Source organism: Seriola dumerili, unplaced genomic scaffold (assembly GCF_002260705.1).
Source record: "Seriola dumerili isolate Sdu_G_001 unplaced genomic scaffold, Sdu_1.0 BDQW01000056.1, whole genome shotgun sequence".
In the NCBI taxonomy this organism is placed as follows: domain Eukaryota; kingdom Metazoa; phylum Chordata; class Actinopteri; order Carangiformes; family Carangidae; genus Seriola; species Seriola dumerili.
The window spans coordinates 963,434-986,735 of NW_019174311.1; the positions used below are offsets into that span (position 1 = coordinate 963,434).

The 23,302-nt window shown below is 42.4% G+C and overlaps 2 protein-coding genes across 2 annotated transcripts; one reads left to right on the plus strand and one right to left on the minus strand.

Moving 5' to 3' along the window:
• Window positions 1-316: 316 nt before the first annotated feature.
• LOC111219185 (SH3 and cysteine-rich domain-containing protein 3-like) lies at window positions 317-5,811 on the minus strand. The gene is made up of 12 exons (XM_022741799.1): window positions 5,804-5,811; window positions 5,165-5,243; window positions 4,220-4,373; window positions 3,978-4,075; window positions 3,751-3,811; window positions 2,040-2,137; window positions 1,731-1,800; window positions 1,388-1,437; window positions 1,167-1,252; window positions 929-980; window positions 686-823; window positions 317-424 (listed from the first exon to the last, which is right to left on the minus strand). The coding sequence occupies exons 1-12, from the start codon at window positions 5,809-5,811 to the stop codon at window positions 317-319; spliced, it is 1,002 nt and encodes a 333-aa protein (XP_022597520.1).
• Window positions 5,812-8,076: 2,265 nt separating this feature from the next.
• Window positions 8,077-21,597, plus strand: LOC111219254 (mucin-4-like). The gene is made up of 13 exons (XM_022741873.1): window positions 8,077-8,245; window positions 9,160-9,383; window positions 9,938-10,077; window positions 12,267-12,369; window positions 12,699-12,870; window positions 13,997-16,465; window positions 16,937-17,955; window positions 18,303-18,411; window positions 18,546-18,691; window positions 19,494-20,267; window positions 20,433-20,485; window positions 20,654-20,720; window positions 21,423-21,597. The coding sequence occupies exons 3-13, from the start codon at window positions 9,962-9,964 to the stop codon at window positions 21,492-21,494; spliced, it is 5,100 nt and encodes a 1,699-aa protein (XP_022597594.1). The 5' UTR covers window positions 8,077-8,245; window positions 9,160-9,383; window positions 9,938-9,961; the 3' UTR covers window positions 21,495-21,597.
• The last annotated feature ends 1,705 nt before the right edge of the window (window positions 21,598-23,302 follow it).

The following is a 23,302-nucleotide window of genomic DNA, read 5'->3' on the forward strand; positions in this document are numbered from 1 at the left end:
AGCAGGTTATAACTTAAAGCATCTGACCGTCTATTCACAACAAAGCCAATACATCACTTAATTGTCTCTTTCCAACTTGTAAATGTAATATCAATGATAATAATGATAACAGTTTTTCAAACTGTCAAATCATTCATCTCGAAGGCACAATTAGATCAAGCCAAGTACATTTCTGCAGTGACAGAAACAACAAGAGCAATTTCTTTTACAAATATAGAAAATGGCTGAAACATTAGGAGGATCTCAACATTGATGGCACTAGTTTGTAATGAGATTTAAAGAGTGTTGGATGCTCCTTCATTGCATATCATGGTTTTTATGTCACAGTGATCTCCTGCAGCAGATCAGCAGGGAAGTAGCCCAGCTTGCGTCCAGTGCTGACCTTCAAGTAGCCGCCTTTCTCATCTCCTTTCTTCACCACAATCTAAAACACAGAGTGACCACAGTGTCATCAGTATTAACTTATTATTGATAAGATTAACATTATACTTGGACAGGAGGTTGATGTAATGATGTTGCTTTCTTTATTCTCATAGATCTCTAAAGAAAAGAAAAACTTTATTGTTAGATAGATCTTTTCAGCCTATAAGTGAGCAACAATAGCACGACCACATGAAAAACGTATTACAGTGTTGCATGTTATTGCTGTTGTTCAGTTATACGTACACTTACACACATTAGTTACCTGATCTTTCTTCAGTGTGATTTGTCCCATCTCTCTGTTCCCTACAAAGGAACGTGTCACCTTGAAAACTCTTTCTGATGCACGCACTTTAATGAGGTAGTTGGTGGGGAAGTAGCCTGTCTTATCCCCCATCTTTCCCTGAAAATAGAGTGAACAGACTTCAGCACAGTACAAGGAAAATAAGAACACAGAGGGACAGTACAGAAACAGCACAGTTCAGATTCAGATTGAAGTTAAACTCACCCTCCACCACTCTTCATTGGAGTCATCCAGGACTGTGATCCGGTCACCAGGGCTATACATAAACACATACACAATCAGTGTCTTTCAGCGTTGCCTTTTTGTTTAATAATTCAATTCAACATTTCACTTATTGAAAATGAAGGTCGAGTTACTTGAATAAATAAAAGAATAAAGGCTTTCTACTGATTAATGTAATTGTAATTACTGCATGTTAAGCATTTTTGTCTTTCAAACTTACTGGAAGTCGAGGTCATCCTTCTCAATGGCCTTGAAGCGATAGAGAGCCAGGTAATAGTGGGACTGGGAGAATGTACCTTTATTCTGCTGATGAAACAGCACAGATGCTACTACATATGACAACTGATATTGATTTATAATAAAAACAGGTGTATGTAGAGTAGTGCAGCTGGTAAAACAGGGCATTAGTTACTCTGCATAGCTGCTTCAGTGATTTCTCACCTTGTCATCTGCTTTGTCTCCTCCTTTCTCCTTCTTATCATCAGGCTTTCCTGTATGAACATCAGACATCAGAGTCACCAGCAAAGGCCTTGCTTTTTTATGGTAAAGCATTTAAATCCAGCTATTTAGAAATTGAGAATGGCTCATTTCATGCTATCATTACATTTGGGATTTGTAGCATCCTAGTTTTGTTCTGTATTCTCATTACACAGAACATCTTCTGGAGTGTATGTTTTTACTAAATTCCATGTTCAATAGAGGATTAAGGGCAGAATTTTTATGACCATAACTAATATTCACCACAGAAATCATCTAACCATCTAATTTATTTGTTTCTTTGTACCTTCTCCTCCCTCCTCATTCTCTTTAGGTTGCTGGTTCTCCTCTTCCTCTTCCTCCATCATCATCATCATCTAGACAACAAAATAAATAATATGTTAAAATATGCACTGGACACATATATCATATTTCATATATTAATTAATACATGACATCAAATCCCCTCAAAATTTTGTGTTTGCTTGAATATCTTGTGTGTGAATCTATACTTGATTCATTTTTTTCTACTGGTGTCAGTGAATGAACGTGTGAAGTTTTATTTCTGAAAATGTCAGTTGTTATGGTTTGATTATGATGTGTATTGTACACTCACATTTTTCTTGTCATTTTCATTCTTTTTGCGCTCTTTGTTTGCCATGATGACACCGACCCGCAGGGTATCAAAGACGGGGTCATTCCGGTTCGGGTTGTCTGGTCATGGACAGAGTAGTTAGTCAGATAATTATTGGTACAGATAATTAAACAATATTCTTACACAAATATTCTATTGAAGAGCAAAATATGATGTATGAGGGCCGTCGCCTGGATTTTAGAACTAATGAGGTCATGAGTCCAACAACTTTTTGACCAGACATCAACATTGATCATCATTGAAAGTTGAGCTCATAGGACTTGTTGTTACAATCCCTAAGAATAATCGGCATCTTGTATCTTGAGTGGGGGAGGGGTAATCACTTCATCGGGGTCATTAGGTGGGCACCCTCCTTCATTGGTGTTCGTTCATAGGCTCATGACACCTCCAGAGGGCTCAACAGCAACTCCTGGCTTCCCAGGTGTGCTCCCCTCCACTTTCACCCCTCATGTTGGACCTCTTGCAGCCCAGTTGGAGTCCTTCCTCTTCCTCCAAAGCCAGTTGCTACTTCGTTCAGCAGCCTCTGATAGTGACCTGACGGCTTGTCAGAAGGCCTGTCCTCGAACCCCCATACTCTTCAGAAGCCTGGTTGTTGATGTTGCTACAAATCCTCTACACCCAACCTCTACTGGGAGCACCTGGGTATGCCAGCCAAATTGTTCTGCCTCGGCTGCTATGTCTGTTTATTTCAGGCTTTTGCATTCATTAGCTTCCCTGACTGCAGCCTCCTATGGTACCATTAGCTCCTCTATGTACAGGGACTTCTGCAAGATTAATAACAAGATCAGGTCGAGTCTGAGATTAGTTGTACTGATCTTTGGAGGAAAGATGAGTTTCTGATCTAAATCCACCTGCATTTTCCAGTCTCAAGCAGTGTCCAAGAGTTGCTTCTGCTCTTGCAGATGGTTTCACTGGAAGCTGTCCTGCTCTCACAAAAGGAGTGATGCTTGGGAGTCCAGGCATAGGGGGAGGGAGACCATTAGTGGTAATTCTCCTTCCTTCTATGGGGGAATTCTATGTATTTTAGCTTTCTAGCAGCTGTTTACTTACCAGTGTAGGGGAAACATGGCATGTTCAGTATCAAACTTCATTCCTTTTCAGCAGTTGAAAGCAACCCTCTTGATTTGCCTCTATTTCTATCACTTCTTTTGTTCTACTGAATAGCATGCCAACCAGCTAGCTCTGGTCCAGTCAGCTTGTCTTCACTCCAGTACTGAGTCAATGTGGTGTCCAGTCTGCCCTGAAGAAGTAGCGCTGTACAGTGGGCATTTTATAACCTTTTGTATTGCAAATACAACAACTGATGAAGCTCTTGGCAGGACAGTAAACAGCTGTTAATGCTAATGCTGGCTACATAACAATAGCACATAACACTTACAAATAGCTCCTTTAAATTACTAAAAGAAGACTAGATTACTAAATATGGAGATATGGGATTTCACTGGACAATTTTATTTACTGAGTTAACTATTCATTTTCTTCTGTAAAAAAAAAAAAAGAGAAACTTGAGGTCAAAATGTTGTTTAAACTCTACTGGTGGCCAAAACCTACTAATTGTTAAAAACAAAATGAGGACATGACATAAGTCATATTCATGTTACCTACAGCCCTGAATATAAGGTTAGACCTGGATATACATGAGACACTATGGTTCAGGACTCAGTTGACTCACTTTGATCTGGCTGGTCACTGCTGTACAGGGGGGAACTATAGGCCCTTCTGAAGCCAGGTGGCTAGATGGAACAAAAAAAGAACATCACGTTTGAATGTTTCCAACAGTATTAGTGATAAATATCTGTTTTACCTTGGGCAAAAGTAAAGGGAATATGAATAAGTTTAGTGGCCACTGTAATGAAATCCATTCGCAGAGCACGAGACAGCAGGAGGAACAGGACTCACAATTTTGCCAAAGCATCTCTGGAACTCAACATATGACTGACATGAGTGGTGGATGTTGGTCTTGCAGTTTTTACACCTCAGAGCAAACTTGTTGTTCACTGAAAGATAAACAATGGAACTTCTGTGGGGTCAGTAGAAAAAGACTCTGAATGCTTTATACTGTGTGTAGATCACAGGCTAACATTATAAGAAAAAATATAATAATGTTGTTGATGTTTGCGTATATATTTTCCAGTACATACAGACTATCATGCGAGCACAGACATCGCAGAACTTGGGTTTCTTGCAGTAGTGGTCCTTGAACTTGTGGGGTCTGTCGTTGACCCGGATAACTGGATCAGGAGGAAGTTCTGGTTCTGGTTCCACCTCCACCTCCTCCTCATATATGAAATAGACCTGGAGACACAAAAGACTCAGACTGTCATTTAAAAAAATACACACACATACTCAATTCATGGGTAACGTTTTCATGCTGCTCCTGAAGATTTTCCAGCAGAGGAAAAAAAACATGATCATGTGGACTAGGTCTGTGTGAATAACATGGTATTGTTATGGAAAAAATGTCAAAATGTTGAAATATTAGCCTCGTTTGCCAACATTGCCTGTGTATCATGGTCAGTAGAAGGGCGCAGTGATTAAATGTGAAATTTGTGTGAAATGTTTTGTGGCAAATTGTTGTGCTCTGTAGTCTTGCCCACTTGTCATCATTGGAGACCTGATATGTTAAAGCACAGTGCAGTTTAGCATCATGTACAGTTTTGTTCTGTCAAATTTGTTGTGTTGAAATGTGTCTACTAGAACTGATGACCATTCCAGAGTCTGTTTAATTTCTGTATTCTTTACACATTGGACTACACAGCCAAAGCCCCAAGGGTAGAGGACTGGCATTGAATGGTGCACCTTTTTTCAAATATACTTTTATTAGAATTAACCATAACTGCAGAGTAGTACTTTTCAGGATCTAAAGAATCACCCTTCTAATTAAACCTACAATGATTGTCCTCTGCAGGTAAGTCAGTCGTGTTACTTTAACCCACAGGGGAATAAAACACAGAAACACCGAAGTCAGAGTTCATATTTTTCCAATTGACTCTGCATTGCGTTCCTGTCCCAGCTGGTGGCTATTTAAAACTGCTCAGGAATGGCACTGCTAACAGTGGGGGGGTTGACATGGTCCTGACACTCACGGTGTCTCCGTCCTCCCTCACTACATTGTCAGGAGCTGGAGGGTTGTCATGGATATCCACTGAGTTTTTGTCATCCTCCCTGACACACACACAAAGAAAAAAAAAGCACAGCATTGAGTAAGATCAGATCATGCAGCTGTATCATTACTCTGTTGTATCTTCAATGTGTTAACTTTAGTTTTTCAATTTCCTGTTAGTAAATAGGTGAACATGTGATACTTAAGCACAGGCATATGAACTTAAAACTGCCAATGTTGGGGTTAGAAGTTTTCACAGGATAACGCCATGGAGTGACCTGATGTAGCTGACGTGCTTTGTGCCCGTATCAAATTGCAATTCCACCTTAAAATAGTTAAGTGTTTATTTATTCTGGCAGATACTCAAATGAACTTAGAGTTAGAACTTAGAGTTGCTTTAACATTATTGTATGTGAATATATTCAGACATGGATGATCTATGATAATGATGACAGTTTTGGATGCTTTGGTGCTTTTCAGTCTGTGCTGTCCCAACATTTAACCAAATAAAATTTCAGTGGAGACTTTCAGCGATGGTTAAGAGGCGCAGGCTGGCAAAGTAGGGCAAGCAATATGTTTGTATTGCAGAGAAAATTGAAGTGATTTCAGAAAATGTACTCACAGGTCCATGGTGTTTGGTGGTGTTTGTTGGACAATGTCAGAGCTTCCTCACCTACAAAGATATTTATATAATTATTTATTAATTTAAAGCATTTCCTCTTTTTATTATCTTTTTGTGAAGTTATGTCTTTTCCCATATTCTGGGTAAACTCAACAAGCACCACAAGCCATATGTGCAAACTTCTGATCAAACACAACTGAATGAAATATATAGACAGCAAATTAAGTGATTGAGTGATACTCTTGTTTAAGACACAGACATGTGAGTGCAGATATACAGGACATATTCTTGTGTTTGTATGAACACATAAAAAAGTTACATGTTAGCTGTGCACTTATTGCATACACACACACACACACACACACACATACTGTGCGAATGCACTTATCCACTTGACCCAAGCTATTCAAGGACTGTGAAATTGAATCTAATCACAGCTAAATATGGCTGCCCCTTCCTGTCAGGAAAAGAAAAGCAAAATTCACAGCAATACAAATTAGTCTTTGTGAATAAAAAACATTCCCGAAATGGCAATTGTTAATCTAGTATTTCAGAGCTTTATGTAACCTAACTGTTCCATTGGAATTAATTCAAATAAACACACTTTAACATTTTTTATAATAGAATAGTCCATGCTTCAATCCTGGAACGCGCCTGTTGTCAAACTTCACACAGATCACAAAGAAGAAACTACAAACCCGGTGTGCTGGTAAATCTCTGTGAATGAGTCCTTCACCCGCTGGCGATGAATGGAGTGTTGTATGGTCAATGGATCTGAGTCTAACAAACCAGCCGACCAACCAGCCTCGTCACTTCAGGCCCTCGGGATTCTAACACTCGCACAGCCTGGACCCCCTTCTTTATTCCTTCTTTAGTCTGTCCAGGTGAGTTCCAAAGTGAGTTTCAGGCTAAGAGTGTGACCATACGTCTGTATTTGTGTGCTTATCTATAATTTTGTGTGTGTATGTTTGTGTGCTTGGTAGGCTGAGCACTCATGTGTCAAGCTGACTGTTTGCAACAGCTGGGGACCTCGGACTGAGCACCGATGACGAGAGGAAATCAGATACTTTCTCTCTCTCTGTCTTCATTGCACACATATACACATCTCTTTTCCCTTGTCCCACTTGTTCACAGACAACAGAAACACACATCACAGAGACACACTAAGCCTTTCATACTGCTCACTGTCCTTGTCCTTTAATCCCATGGACAGCGCAAACGATGCACAAATTTTATCTGATGATTCATATCAGTGCTGTATATGAATTACTGTGTATATGAATTATTGTGGTTGTAGCTACCAATGAAGACACTGTTGTTTCACTGTTTAAAATTACATCATCATTAAATAACATATAAAAAAAATAATTTAAAAATGGAAAAGGTAAAAAGTAAATAAAATGGAAAACATCTTGCTTTGTTTTGGAGGTTAGTATTGCGTAGGGGAAATTTTTACTCTTGACCTCTGTGTTTCTAAAACTCTGGCTGCTGCCCTGTTATGGGTTATGCAATATTGTATTGTGCTTCAATGGACCAGGACTTGTCACATTTTTACTGTTTGCACTAGACAAAATTGGAGAATTATTGTTGTCTGTATTAACTCATCTCGATGATCGTCACAGGTCTACAGATTCACACTTTCACATTACTTTCAAAGGCAGTGTTGACAGAATATTTGAGCAAGTCACCATTACCCTGACGGTGATCTAAGGAGGTGGAGTCACTAAAATCAGAGTTTTTGCTTTTTATGTTAGAAATGTTAATGTGTGTTGCAAATGTTGTGTATTTAGAACCTGGAAATGCTGTGTATTTTAACCACCGAATGGTCCTAGTACAAACATGGGCTTTGTGCCCCAACTGAACACCCTCTTTTCCAACTATCTTGTAAACTCATGTAAACTGAACTAATGAATGCATTAAGAAGCTACTTTTTAATTTAGGGTTGATCCACCAGAGGGGGACTCGAGATTTTCTTTTCACACTTATAGACTTATACACTAATATATGGATATAAGATAAAAGACGTGTTTTCTGGACTGAAATTCAGTGCAGACAGGTGAGAATGAATGCATAATTGTGAGCTGCAGACATGAATCCCGAGCCTATTATTATTGTGTCATTATCATGTCCTCCATCAGGCTGCTCCTCTCATGTCTGTCTGGAGCACTACAAAGGTCCCGGTGCATGTTGGGTACAATACTCCATGAGCACTAAGTGCGCATGCCCGACAGAAAACTCCATTATTTTTTTTTCTCGGAATCTGTAAGAAAAAAAAAACCAGTGGGCAACTGTGAATTTGGGATTACATGGGCCGTTATTATGGTTTTCGGAATACATATCACTGCAAGACGGTTTAGCAGAACAGAGAGCAAAGTGACGGCTGGATAGCCGAGCAGCGGGAACGGGACATCCTCCGGTGTTGTCGGGACTCTCCACAATCAAGTAAATTTCAGTCAGTTAGCTCTGCTAGCCTAGCTGCTGGCGTTAGCACCGACCTCCCAGGCGCAGGAAAATGAAGCGTTATTGCCCTTTGTTTTTAAATCCGACTGGCAGACGTTGCATAAACGCGGAGAGCTGACTAATCGCGCGAATACGTGATTTGAACGGCCGAATGATTTATTTCACGGTTATTTATTTAAGTATCAGCCGTTTTCAAAACACTCCGCTAGTCTGTTAGCTAACCAGCTAACTCTTGATTCTCCCGCGACCCAGAAAAGCCAGGACTCCAAAACTTCGCCAGAAGGCAGAGAGAGGGTCACAGGTTCCGCTAACACAAACGTTAGCTAACGCCTGTCATTAAATAAGTAAGGGCAATCTGGTGTCCACATTCATTGAGTATGTTTTGCAAAGCTGTGTTGTGCATTGCTCGTTATATGTTACTGTAGCTAACACGCAAGAGTTTCGCATTGGAGTGTTTTGTGCGCCTGACAGCTGTCACGACAACACAGTACAAAGTAGGGTAGCCTATTAGCTTAGCTGTTAGCCTAGCTGCCTTCTGCCGTGTTGCTGGGGAAATATTGTTCCATGGCTGCACACTGCAGATATGTTGACCTGAGCTCAGTTGCTTTAAGGTTTTATTTTAAGCTCCGTCCATGTTGCTAGCTTGTTAGCTTCTTGGCTGCTTTTTATTGTAACTAAACATCAGTAAACCACGGGCCTATCAAAACACACTCTCCCACTTCAAAGTAGCCGCAGCTTGTTCAGAAGTTGTTTTCTTTTTTAAGAATAATGCAACTGATGCAACATTTTTAAGTACGCTTGAATCACATGAATTGCAGGAAACTGTTTATTGCGTGAGTTATTTACCCCGGTTATCCCTGTCAGATTATATAATCCACCTCCACCTTTCTTTGCAGGCTGCCCATCTTCATCCAAGCCCCTACTCTGATGTGAACTGAACAAATTCATCTGTAGGAGTCATCCTCTAAGTTGAGGAGCTGCCTCATAGCTGGGGAAAGTCCAGGTGTTTGGGCCTCAAGTCAGATTTACTGGCAGTCTGTGTGCTTCTAACCCACCAGCATGCACATTGGACAGTGGATACCCTAGCCAAAACAGATCCTGGCTTCCCAAAGATGACAAGGTATGCAAAATGTGCTTCAGTTATTCTTTTTTTATTTCTCTACCTTGGCATTACACTGAAATACTTATTTTGCTATGGTCACACCCAGCAGTGTTTACTTCATATTTTGAGTTCCACACATCTGGCATTCAGGTTTTCTTTAATTAGAGCATTGCTATTCCTTAGACTGCAGAGACATTTGTTTATCCATCTTATACATGCATGTGTTTACTTATTTAGTGACTCCCACTGAGCCACAAACTTACATGTTATAAGCAGTGGTAGTTCTGGTAGTGTCATTCCATAATGGCATTCAAATGTCATTGATAAGATTACAAAAGTAAAATTCATTATTGAATAATGGTGACGCTATGAGACAACTTTAGCCTGTAACTTTATGAACACATCAAAACATTTTAGACAGTGACATTGGTGAAAAATCCTTGTTTTGTGTCTACAGACTCAAAGTGGATATTTGACATTTCAAAGCAAAACTCTTGGCTCTTTAAAGAAATTGAACTCTATTATTATGGGATTAAAAGAAAAGATGTATTAACATTGGCTGATTTTCCAAGGTGCTGGCAGGCTGCAGCTACAAAATGATGGGAGGCAGTGAGACTGTCACTGGGGACAAGGATGGGGTCCACACCACTGCAATACACGTCCCCATCGGCTGGCAGAGGAGAATGGAGAGCGGGCGGGTGATCTATGTCAGGTGTGTTGGTGCAGTTGAACAGAAAGCACATGTATACTTTTTGCAGATATTTACCAATATTTTAACAAATGATTCTGATGTGAAGGCCTATTAATGTGTGTGTGTGTGTGTGTGTGTGTGTGTGTGTGTGTGTGTGTGTGTGTGTGTGTGTGTGTGTGTGTGTAAACTACATAAATCATTTTGGAGAAATGTGAATGCTGGTTGTGCCACCATATTTGGGGGGATATTACCAAGAAAAATGATGATGCAGTCATTTTTTTTCCCCAATAAAGACTTCCCTTTGGCTTATTTTCCTTGGCTAGCCCAGGACAGAAGACACCATTTTGATTGGAATGCACATATTTCATTGAACAGTGGTTTGGATCTTGTTCAAAGTAAAAGTGTACAAAATGTGACATTTTAAATATAAAATTGTGTAGGACCTCTGTCTATCAAGAGAAGGTCATTTTTTCAACTAGTCAAATTGAGATGCACATGATGGCTGAATCACTGAAACAGCAATGAGCTGTTTAAAATATGACGACTGCTGTTGTTTTTTAGTTTTTTCACAAGAGGAGAAAAGAGAGCTCTGTCTTTTCTCTAACTAATGTTAGGCCCATATTGTTTGGGCTACAGATGCCTCATATCCAGGTCAATTCACACACCTGTGAGTAAAGCATACAAAACTCTGTACCTGATAATGACAGCACAATGATTATAACAACAAGCACAGGGTAGGTGTCAACAATGAAGCAAGCAACGCTGATCCCAGATTCAGGATTATCATTTGGCGAGGGGAGAACAGCAGCGTCCCACATAATTGATGGCCTGGGGCCCAGGGCCAGAAAAAGTTTATGCGGGCTGCGTTAAGCTAAACCCCTGTGCTAACTTCTGAGGTTGAGTTAAAAGTCCAGTACTAACATTATGGCTGTGTGGTGCTCAGCTGTGTTTTATTATCCGCTATTAGATTTGTTTTCAGCAATGTGACTGGCATCAGATGATGGTGTTTGTTTGCTGCTTCCTCAACACACAGAATGCCTGAAAGGGTTCATTTGATTATTGTTCCCATCCATGCCAAATTTGTGGACTGCCTCATTATTCAAGATGTCGTTTGTGTCAAGCAGGGACTTAACTAATAGTGAGAAGAAGTACAGTTGTTATTATTATATTTACCTAATATCATATAGTATAAGTGCATGATTGAATGATCTTTTTACAGTAAGTGTTGCGATGTGGGACCCCTATAATTATTAGATTATGAAAAAAAGATTTATTTTTACTTTTGGCTGCTGGGTCAGTGAAAATGTTCAAAGGGCCTGTAAAACTCTGATCTACTAGCCAAGTGGGCCAATGGGGAAACATACTATGTTGGACACTGAGCAGTCCTGCAACTTCTTGTGAGTATCACTCATTAATGTTAAAGCAAACTCACTCATTTGATAGGAATATGTAAGGAAACACATGTCTGTGAAATAAACAACGTTTGGAAGATCCATCTTGATACAAAGATGGTAGATATTAAACATGCACATGTTTTCTTCTTCCTGGAGGTGCCTTACTATGCACGCAAAAACTGTCAATCTCAAAGATAACAGGCAGATTCTCTCACAGAGATATTAACTTTCCATATTATTTGGATAGGATTTAGAGACATGTTGTAAATGCAATTTATTAATCCTGACCCTGATTCTGACTCTAACCCTAACTTACAACGCCATCCTAGGGGAACTGATATAATGTAACAGCAGTTTATTTATACATAGGCTTTCACCTTGATTTGTGATCAGTTAAGTCAGCGTTAACTACCAAGCCAAGTAACTGCATTATCAATCTTTCAAATAACCCCTAATAGGAGATAACATGGTGAGAGGGAGCTGAGATCACATTTAAATCAACTCTACTATAATAAGTCTTATAATAACGCTAATTTGTCATCACCACAAATATCATGTGTACTGTGCATAATCTGTTCTTGTTTGAAGAGCCACTTAAAACACAACAGTTTGTTGTTTGTGTATGTGATCCTGTAGATGGCTGTAAGTCCTTCAAATCCTCAAATCTCAATGGGATTTTAAATATGGGGATCTTGACGTGTGTTCAGGTTTGCTACTCAGAATGTTGCTCTATTTTGAAAATGTCTTGTTACATGTCCTTTTCAATTCACTTTGAGTTTTCTGTAACAACTGGGTGTTGCTGCCTTCTTCCTGTAGTCCCAGTGGCACTGCCTTGTCCTCTCTGGACGAAGTCAAGACCTATCTGTTGACTGATGGTACCTGCAAATGTGGCCTGGAGTGTCCACTCATCATTCACAAGGTAAAAGCCTCTCTTCTCGCTCTATGAATACAAATTAAAACATTACTAGTGTCGTATCCACAATTAATAGCCACTTAATTGTGCAATTACACATATTTAAACAACATGGTGAGGACCTTTTAACCTCTTAAAACTCACTTGATCAGTGTGGTGGGTCACTTAGTCTTAATAACAGTTGTGTGTTTTGTTTTCTTTGTGTGAGTATCCATGCATGCATGAGTGTGAAACACCCCCACTGGTGGCTTTGAGTTGTCTTAAATTTAATGAAACGTCAAGAAAAGCTTTCTCTCTGAATTCTGTTGAATCCTCTTTTGTCTGGTATCCTGCAGGTATTCAACTTTACTGTGGGAGTGAAGGTGGAACAGTGCAGCCAACCGTTAGGCAAAACAGAGCAGGACATGACCAAACTGTGTAACCACCGCAGGAAAGTGGTAGCGATGGCTGCTCTGTGTCGCAGTATGCAGGCCTCACAGCTGCCCTTTCCCAACCTACATCATTCAGGTAAGTTTTGAAGCATTGAGCATTGTAATATCAAACAGTCTAATAAATTCATAAAAAATAACTCTGAAATAACTCTTTTTGGTGTGATGGAGTCTCTTTGTAAGGTGTCAAAATCTGCAATTTATCCACCAAATCTATTGATCTTAGAGTTGAGTATGTTTTGTGCACTGTAGTAACCTCACATCGAGGGCTGCAACAGGTCTATGATCTTGCAGCTCCCACAGTACAACAACACAAATTGACTGTTATGTGTGTGAGAGCACATGCTATTTCACCATGGGATGAATTGGAGATGAGATTTCATTTATAAAAAGTATATGAGACCACTTCTTTTTTTTCTTTCTCTCTCTCTCTCTCTCCCTCCCTCTTTCTCTCTTTATTTTTTTTTTAATATATATATGCTGTGTTTTAAGGACATTAAACAATTTGACATCCAAATCAGTCCTGTAAACAATAACACCAACTGCTACACTGAAGACGTTTTATTGTCTGGTTTGTGTCTGTTAATATGGCAATTTCCATTAGATATCAGAGACACAGTGACATTTTTAGTTTCTGCTGCCTCAGGCAAAATCCATAAAAGTGCTAAATGTATCTTATTTTCTCTGTGGGAAGGCGCCAGACAGATTTTTGATTTGGGGAACAAAAAACACTTATGTGTGATCAGAATCACCATAGGAGTGGGTGGGAGAGGGATCTTGCATCTGTGTGAGCAGGCAGTGATGGCCGGAAATCCTCTGAGAGAAGGTGGGTGTGGGATTGACAAAATAAGTGCTGGTCAGTGTAGCAGCTGTCAGCCACACAGAATTGAAACTACTGATATTTTGATAGCAGTAATGTACTTCCACATTGGAAACAGCAGACATTCAGCGAAAAAATATGGTATGTGTAAACATCAGGATGCTTTTCCTGAGCACTCGCTCAGTCAGTCATTATGGCAGAATATTCACACATGGTAACTGGTTTATAAATGGTATAGTATACCATTTATGAAAGTAGAGTAACAAGCTCTGTGTGTGTGTGTGTGTGTGTGTGTGTGTGTGTGTGTGTGTGTGTGTGTGTGTGTGTGTGTGTGTGTGTGTGTGTGTGTGTGTGTGTGTGTGTGTGTGTGTGTGTCTACTTTCAGAGGTGAGCAGTCGAGGGGACAGCCGTGATCCAAAGGGCCAACTCATGGAGCAGGAAGAAGAGGACCGTGGCATTTACCATCCCAAACTCCATCCAGTCCCTGCTCGACCCCACAACAACTTCCACTCAAATCCCTGTGCCAGTCCCAAATCCCCCCACCAGTTTATTTACCCTTACAATGGTTCCTCCCCCATTCTTCACACAGCCACAAACTCTCACCATCCCTTGGATACTTTGAGAAGGCTTCACCATCCTCCTCCTCTCCCTGCATCCTCCACCTCTTCCTCCAACTCCTCATTCCCCTCATATAGCGCTGCCCAGAGGTCACCCCGCACCCCCACACCTCAGAATGTCAGTCAAGGTCAAAGAACACCCAAAACCCCGGAGACCCCTGGCTCTCCTCGGCTAGGGCCCCTCTCTTCACCTCCTCCCTCTTCCCCTATGACACTTGGTGCAGGAGGAAGAGCAGGACATACTCACACTCATCACCCTCATGGTGTTATTGTGGGAGGCTCCACCCTCTCTCCATCTCCCTCCCTCTCACCCTCTGTCCATAACATGAACTGTGTTTCTCCTCACCAGCGGACCCACCACCCTTCAGCCTCTCCTTCCCCTTTCTCTGAGCAGGGCGGAGGCTCAACATTAGCAGAAGGAGGACAGATGGGAAGTAACTTGTCTCAGAGGAGGAAATCCACCTCTTCCTCTCCACACTCCCCTCTCCCTGGTGGCTCCCCAAACCCCAGCCCCCACTTCCCCAAGTACAAGCTGGAAGATATCTTGGAGCAGTTTAAGAACTCAGGCAACAGCAGCACTAAGAACCACCATCTCCTAAACCCTAGTAACCCCTCCTTACTGACCAACCAAAGCAGTAGCAACCCTCATGCTCTCTCCTCAAAGCCCTCAAAGAGCATCATGAGTCAGACTTCCAGCACAGGACCACCAGGTTTTGGGTTGAACTCTGCAGGTCCCTCTAATTTGCCTCTGGGGGCATTTCTGAACCACCACCACAACCATCAGGGCAAAATGCCACATCCAGCTTCTTTTCCTGCAAGTAACTTGCTCTCTGCAGCTGCCAAGGCTCAACTGGCTAACCAGATAACCCAGAGCCAGAGCTCAAATGCGACCAGCAACCCAGCAAGTTTGCCCTCTTCTCTGGAGGTCTTGAAAGAGGCACAGCAGCAACAGTCATCAAAGGTAACTAACAGCACTTTACATAACAGCCACCCTCCCTCCTCCATTGCTTCTACCAGGCCTCCCCATTCCTCCCTTGCAGCAGCCTCTGCCATCCTCTTTCCTCCATCCCACGCGCTGGCCCAGTCCCTGGCTCCCTCTCTGCCCCACCTGCCTCCCACAGCGGAGCGCAATGCATCGCACAGGAAGAGGCAACGGCGGTCTCCGACAGTTCTCAGCATGCTTAGAGACACCCAGCAGCAGGCTAATGGGCCACAGAAGACCCCACCAGGAGAAGCTGTTTCTGCTACAGTTATCAACCTTTCCTCGTCTTCCTCCCCCTCCTCCTCATACTCCTCCTCCTCTTCCTCTTCCTCTACCTCAACTGTGCAGAACCAGAATGCTGTCATGTTGGAAACCCATCATCATCTCCTCCCCGGGCAGATGCCCAGGCTCCCTGCTTCTCGACAGACAGCACACCTTTCCAGGCCTCCTCGACAAAATGAGGCTCTGGATTTCACTACAGGTCTGACTCCTACACCTCTTGGCTTGGATCCTCCAACCCAGCCTCTGTCTGCTCTGTTACACCTGCTCAGTGTACAGAATGCACAGGCCACAGCCTCAACATCAGCATCCAACATTGCGTCCGCTCAGCTAGGATCTGAGTCTGTTGAAGGAGGTGGACACACTAATAAACAGAGCCCTAGACTCTCGCCCTCTTCTCCCACTCCTCATTCTAACGTCAGGCACCCGCAGAGTCGGTCACCCTGCCTAAACAATGACACTAACTCTCAGCTCTCGGTGCCACAGCCGCTTTCTCCTCCCCCTACTTCCTCTCAGTTCAGATCAGTGCAGTCTCATTTACACCCTCAGTCTGCTAAGTCAAGTCCTCTACAAAGACATTCTCCTTCTGCAATAGTGGCGCCCAACTCAAATGTAACTTTACACAACAGCAGCAGCCCATCTCAGCATAGGTCCCCAAATCCCTCAGACAAGCATCAACCAACGGAAAATCACATTCCTACAATAGACTCTGTTTCCCAGGCACCTTTGCAGGAAGCCGCACCAGAGGGCACTGTTGCAATGGAGCTCAGTAGTAACAGCTTATCAACATCAGTTGACCTGAGTCATTCTCAAGGCAGTGTTACTATGGCAATATCCACCTCCCCAAAGCCTCTTGATCTTAGTAACCATGTCCTGGCCCTTCTCGCAGCATCTTCTACTGTGCCACAGGGGGAGGGCAGCACCTCCAATAGCACCATTGATGTTGACATGTCTTCCCAAGAAAATCACACTGCAGGTGAGGATATTCTTTAGTCTGAAGTGTGTCATTAGTCTTAAAGATATAACTGAACTTTTGAATGCATATAGAAGTAAAACAGTTTGTAGAGATTTGCAGTTTATTGAAAATGTTCCTATATAGAAGATTCTCTCAAAAATGTTGCTTATACAAATGTGATTAATGTGAGTTTTGTGTGTGGTCCTGAGCTTTCCCTGTTAGGCTTTACAGATGCCCATATGTCTTAAGATGGTTCAGGGCTCATGATTGCGCCCTCTATGGGTGTTGCTTTGGGACCATATGAGAGTGTGTTTTATTGATGTGTTATTTCTAGCTTGTGAATTTAATGCTGTTTTCTAGCTCACTGTCAGCGCTCACTGCTGCCCCAGATTCAGCCACACAGTTAAATCCTATGTGAGAAAATATATTTAGTGTATTGATTTGTGAGTCACCCTGAGCAGAGGTGAATGATTCATGTCTCTCCCTCTGCAGGGGCAGACGAGTCTGGATGTGTGGACCCGAAGGTCTCCACAGTGACCAAACCTCCAGCAGCCCCCAGCCCTGAGCCCATCACCTCTCGTCTTGGGGATAATAACAACCCCCCGACTTCAGCTGTGGGTGACTCAAGCCCTGCCTTACATCTGGCAGAGGCCTTCCCCTTTATGAACCAAGAGCAGCTGCTTCAGCTTCTGTCATCCACAGGAGGGGTACCATCCCTCCTGGACCCTACAGTTCTTGCTTCATTGCCCCTAGGGGGGCTGTGGTTGGGAGGACAACATACACAGATACCCCCTGCCAGTGCTACACTACAAACACCACAGAATCTTGCAGAGCAGCAGCAATCAGAGCAGCAGCAACAGCATTTACTGATACAACAACAAGAGACGCAGCAGCAAAACCAGGATCAACAACAGAAGCAACAACATATAAACAACAATCCTCTGTTTCCCTTGTTGCCCTTGTTAAGTGGTGCTCAAGGAGAGTTGCCTCTGAACCTTTTGGGCCTATTGAACCCGCTCCTACCCCCAGCCACAACCCCTACCCCAGGACAGGAGGCTGATTTAGGGCTAACAGAAAAACCCAGCCTTCAGGCTTTGGTTATGGCCTCCTTATTACTTGGGCAACAGCAGGCACCTTTGTTGCCTCTGTCTGGGCTGGGTCAGTTGAGCCAAGTCAGTTTGGAAGTTCCTCTCCAGCAACCACAGCAGATCCCCACCACACTGGAGGGACTAACCCTGGATAAAGCCTCTGGCCTCCTGGATCCATCTACCCTACCGGGCCCGGGGCTCTTGGAGGTCGCCCAGGGTCTCCTCCCCATTCCTCCAGGAGCTGAGGGCACGATCCAAGCCCTGCAGTCTTTGCTCCTTCCTGCCACTCTTCCTCCTCCCCCTGCAGCCTTCCTGCCCCTCAGCCCTGCCTTGCTCACTGCTGCCCTGAGCTCTGCAGAGCTCCACCCGCCTCCCCACACCCAATTAGCTCCTGCACAGCAAACCCAACATACCCAACCTCAGGTAGGCTCCCTTGTCTCCCATAGGTCTTTCCTCTGAGCTCCTCTTAGTTTCCCTTGAAAAACCTATGAGCTCATTTCCTGATCTGCTCCATTGTTTTGCCTTGCGTTAGTTGCTTTTTTCCCTAAACTACTTTTTAAATGAAGCCCTCCACAAACAAAATGATCTGTTTGCATTGATTGCAGTGTGTCACTCTTAATGTATTTGTAAATGCAGATATTTTTGAAAGCATTTTTATTTTGACAGATAGAGAGACAAGAATTTGAAATTGAAGACTTGCCTCTCTGTATGTCTCCAGCCCTGTCTCTACCTTGAAACTCAAATCTTCTCTCTTGTCCTCTACTCTCCAGGTACCTACTGATGCTGGTGTTGATACCCTCATACCCCTATCTCTCCAAGGCAAAGACAACCCCATCCTCCAGCAGTTACTTCCCACTTTGCTCAACCCTGCTGTATTAGGTGAGTAAGTGCCCACACTCTGTAACGTTTCTTTCCTGTGTTTGGAACATATGAGCTGTTCTGTTAAAACACTGCAGCCATTCTGTAGCAATAAGCCATTATATCAGTGCATCTTTGAAATGTGTCTTCTGTAGGAGATCTTTCTGCCATCACAGGCCTCCATAACATGGTGGGGATTGGAACAGGTTCCATCCTCCTACCCCCTGTCCAAACCTCTGCTTTGGGCATGCCTCTGCTGCAGGGTCCAGATGGGGCCATTAACTTGCTCAACAACATACAGGTAGGTTACTGGAATGTAGCTTAGCAGATGAAGTATATCATTTGGCTACGGCCAAAACAGTGAAATTGTTTGAGATGTCTGCACTTAGATTGTTCAATTGATACTTTAACTGGAGATATCCTGAGCCAATCCTAAAGACTGGTGTCAGTCAAAATCAGAGCTTTTCTTTAGTGCATTCTACTGTGTTTTCTACATCAGCATGCTAGTGTTGCATTGCTGCTGTCCGTTATGACAGCTGGGCTCTACACTGCAAGCATTTCACAGCACATGTGAAGAGTGTTTTAATGCATGTATTCTGTTTGTGCCCACTAGTGTAAATTACTCTTGACTTCTGACTCATTGTACGTTATGTTACCTGAGAGTGTCCTGTTTTGCTTGTACCTCTCTCATTCTCAGCAGGGGGAGACGCATAGAAATATTGTCAATAATTTAAGCTTAGAAATGTATTGGTTTTGAACCAGGCCCTTCACTGTTTTGATGAAGGAGCTTGTGAAAAAAAGGTGTGGCAAATGTTGTACTCTACAGCTGTTACTTAAAAGTGTCTGATACGTATTTAACATTTACTTAAAAGGTAAAAATTTAGGTGAAAAAGTATAGGATGGGACTTTGTGATGGCAGATACGCAGTGGGCTGTTATAAATTGTCTGTGGCTTATTAATGGATTTGTACAGTATATATGTAAGTAAATGTGGGTAGCTTTTGGATTGTTTTGTGTCAAAGAGAAAACATGTTTGTTTTCCTAATATTTATTTGGGAATATTTGACTGCCTGATTGAAGTGAACTTGTCCCTTTTTCCCCCAGCTGAACCTTGCACCACCCTCAGAGGGAGAGAAGCCAGTCTCAATGCAAGAAACACAAAACCCTGCTCCACAGGAAAATATTCCAACCAGTCAGATTACTCCTGATGTGGTTCCCAGTCCTGCTCCAGCTCTGCCTCAAGGTCCTGCCCCTGCCCAAGAACCCACCCCACCCCCCCAGCGAGAATCTGAGGGCAGGGCTGTGATCGACCCTTACACCTCTTTCATGGACACGATTTACACCTCCTTCCTTCAAGTCAGTGCTAAAGAGCAGGAAGACGGGGCCCATCTGGGTCCATCTGACCCCACTTCACCCTTCTGTGCCTTACCGCCGGTTTCTTTCCCTGTGGCGCACCATACCCCATCCACCTCTGTCCCAACTCTGCCACAGGCAAGTTCCCCAGTCTCATTGAGTCCACGCAGGGCCTGTTCCCTCCGCAACCCAGACTTATCCCGACTCAGCCTGGAAGCAGCAGCCCATTCCCCAGCCCAGGGGACGCCCAAACCCACTGAGGATGGGTCTACGTCACCCTTACAAAGGAAGCCAGTCATAGTAGAGGGACATACTCACCCAGAACCTCCTATGCCACCCATATATTTGGAAGAGGCTAAGACAGACTGTACTGGGCCTGCTGCAGCTGTGTGCCCTTTCGTGGAGGCAGGGGGGGATAGACAGGGGCACCTTCCCCATTCAGGGTACCTTAGTCCCATGGATGGATGCAGTGGTAGGCCCAGTGAGGAGACAGCTGGGACATTGCTGCACACTGAACAGGGAAGGGTAAGTGTTTGATTCTGCATCATCAACCTGATGAGTCATCAGAATTTGCACTTTGGAATGAACCTAAGACTTAAAACAGAGGGATGTAGCATTGTGATCATTTTGTGTGGCTGCATTTTAAATCATGATGGTGTTGTAATGTGATTTCTGATTCTACCTCCCAAGGATCAAGCAGGAGCAGCGGGCGGAGCCAGAAGAGGAAGGAAAAGGAAACAAACGTAAGTTGTCTTGTTAACGGTTCATTTTTCAGATGGGGACAGGGAGACCTTGTACTTTAATCTTCAATGCATAAGACAAGCTTTTAGTTTTGCTGATGCTTCATTACAACTGTATTTGGCTAAATTGTGCTGTATTGAGTACTAGTGTGTTCCTACTTTGTTTGTTAGGCTACAGAATGTGTTAGAAGACTTCAGAGACATGGATGCTACAGCACTAGAGGAAACCAAGGCTACGGTAAGACCCCGCTGTAGAATCATGCAACATTATCATATCATCAGACTCTCATATACTGTATGAAAGTGACAGTAAATGACAGTGGTTTGATTATTTGCTTGTCCCAAGGAAACTGGGTCAGTGCAGTGCAGTAAAACCACAGAATCAGAGAGTAGCACAAAAAAACACATCAACCAACATGTTGACATTCCAAACCAGGAGTTATTACATGAGTACACACACAGACTCACAAGGTGAAAACAATACCAGTCAAAAAGATCACATGACTTTCATGAGCAGATAATGCTGTTCATTTGTCTTAGAATCACAGATGATTTAATTTCCATTCTCATCCGTGTTGGCTAAACAGCTGAGATTCATTCTTGATCTTCAAAACAGCAGTTGAGAAAAAAATCTTATCTTGTAGTAAGATTTGTTCTTTCAAGGTCAAGAATGAACCTTTAACCTCAAAAGCAGTGGGCTTCAAGTTTTTGTTCAGATTCCTAAAAACAGTGAGAAGCAAAGACAGTGGATCTGTGCGAGCTGGAGCATCATGTTTTGTAGTCTACACTGCACTCTGGCTATGAAAGGTTTGCTCCAGGGAAAGTCCGTGCTCAGCGCTGGATATCTGGGAGTGACTGTGCAGTTCTGACCACAGTGGTAAAGTCATTCCACCAGGAGACAGGCCTGATGTGACTGTCATCTCTCTCTCTCTTGTTCCAGACAGCACTGCTGAAGCCTGAGAGGTCAGTCCGTGGCAGGAGGCGACGAGGTGCCAGGTCTCAGAGGCAGTGATTGGTGGAGGGAGCTGTCAGTCAGACCTGTTCACCAATCAAAGGTGGCCAGATGCCCCCCTTTCCCCCTCCATCTCTCCACTATCATCACCACTGTTTAGACCTTTTTTTTTTTTTATAATTCAACTGCACTAATATTATGTTGTTGTCATGTCAACCATTTTTATGGCAACCACTATGAAAAACACATAGGAGAGATCTAGTCTGAAAATGTAATTTATGAAATGTTAAAAAAAAAAAAAAAAAAAGGAAAAGAAGGAGAGAGTTTGTGGAAACTTTTTCACTTAGGTCTTCTCTTAGGTCTAGTTCACAAAATAATGGTTGCTTGACATTGTGATCAGAGATCTGTTAATTATGGTGTTAGAATTATGTCAATGAGAAAACAAAAAATAAGCAAGAGTACTGTTTTCTTCTCATCAGTGTGTAACTGTGAGTCAGGATAAAGCCCATCTACTTGAACGATGCTCTCTGTTGAAAGTGTGTCTGGATGTGTGTGGATGTGTGTGTCTGAGTGTGTGTTGGACACCTATTGCTGAGCCCCTCACTGTCCAACTTTTAGTCAAATTTATTTTTATTTCAGTGAACAAGACCCTGTCTGTTAGTAACATAAAGTGACACACAGCGGTTGAATTTTAAAGAGACATTGTGAGGGGTGCTGGAAGAGAATATAAGAAGGAACAGACTTGTGTCTTTTCTTCTTCAGTATGAAATAACCGTTGTATGGGACAAGCCAAGAAAATAATGTGGTTCACCCAATCAGGTTTTTAGCCAGTTTTCATCAACCACTTGCCACACTTTTTTAATCTTGATTCCACATTCCGTGAGATTTTCCTTTTTAATGGTTTGTATGTCACCAATAGTTTTATGATCTGAGAAAACATTAATTTTAAAAATGAAGTTTTTTTTTTGTCTGACCACACCCAGTTTTTGAAATTGTCCGCAACAAATCTGGAACACTTCAGAAAAACTTTGAGCACCATTTGTCCCACTTTGATAACCCACTTACAGTTCACATGCTGTCTCATTTGATGCTGTGAAGAACTACTTGTAGCTGTGGTGTGATGGAGACTAATTATATGTTGACACAACACCTACCCAAACCCCCACCGCCCTCCAGCCATGAGATAAATATCTGGATTGAATTTTAAAAGAGAATATTTGCAGGAACCCTGAGTTTATAGCAAGTACAGTATGTCCTTTGATTGTATGAACGAATGGCTGGAAAACTTAAACGCAGAGAGCTATGATGTCTTACGTGGATCTGTTGAGTCCGTGTGTTACTGTGGATTTGAAGTACTATCCTCCCTCTTGTCTCATATCACTGTTTGAGCTCTCCTCCACACACTGCCCCACCCCAAGTACTGGCATCTCTAGCTGTATTTAAAAAATAAAGTGAAAAAGAAAGCAGATTATGCAATTTCTACACTTGGAGATTTGTACATATGTACAGTTAATGTGTTTTATTTTGATTTTATATTGTTAGAGAAGAGACGAGAGAAAACAATGAATTGTGAATTTTTTCTGGGAATTGTAATTAAGTATTTTTCTCATTCTACCCCTTGCTTTCAATACTTATGTTTAAAAAGACGATTAAATTGTGGACTGTAGCTTTCTTTTTTATATGGGAGTCTTTTTTTATTTAATATTAAACTATTTACAGAAAAGTTACCTTGTGTTGACTTCTCTTCAGAAAAGGGTGTGAACAACTTTATGATGCAGTTCATACTGTATGTATCTGAATTTGGTTGCAACTCACATATTGTTGAATAAGAATTATATATATTATATTGGATGTTTGCATAATATTTT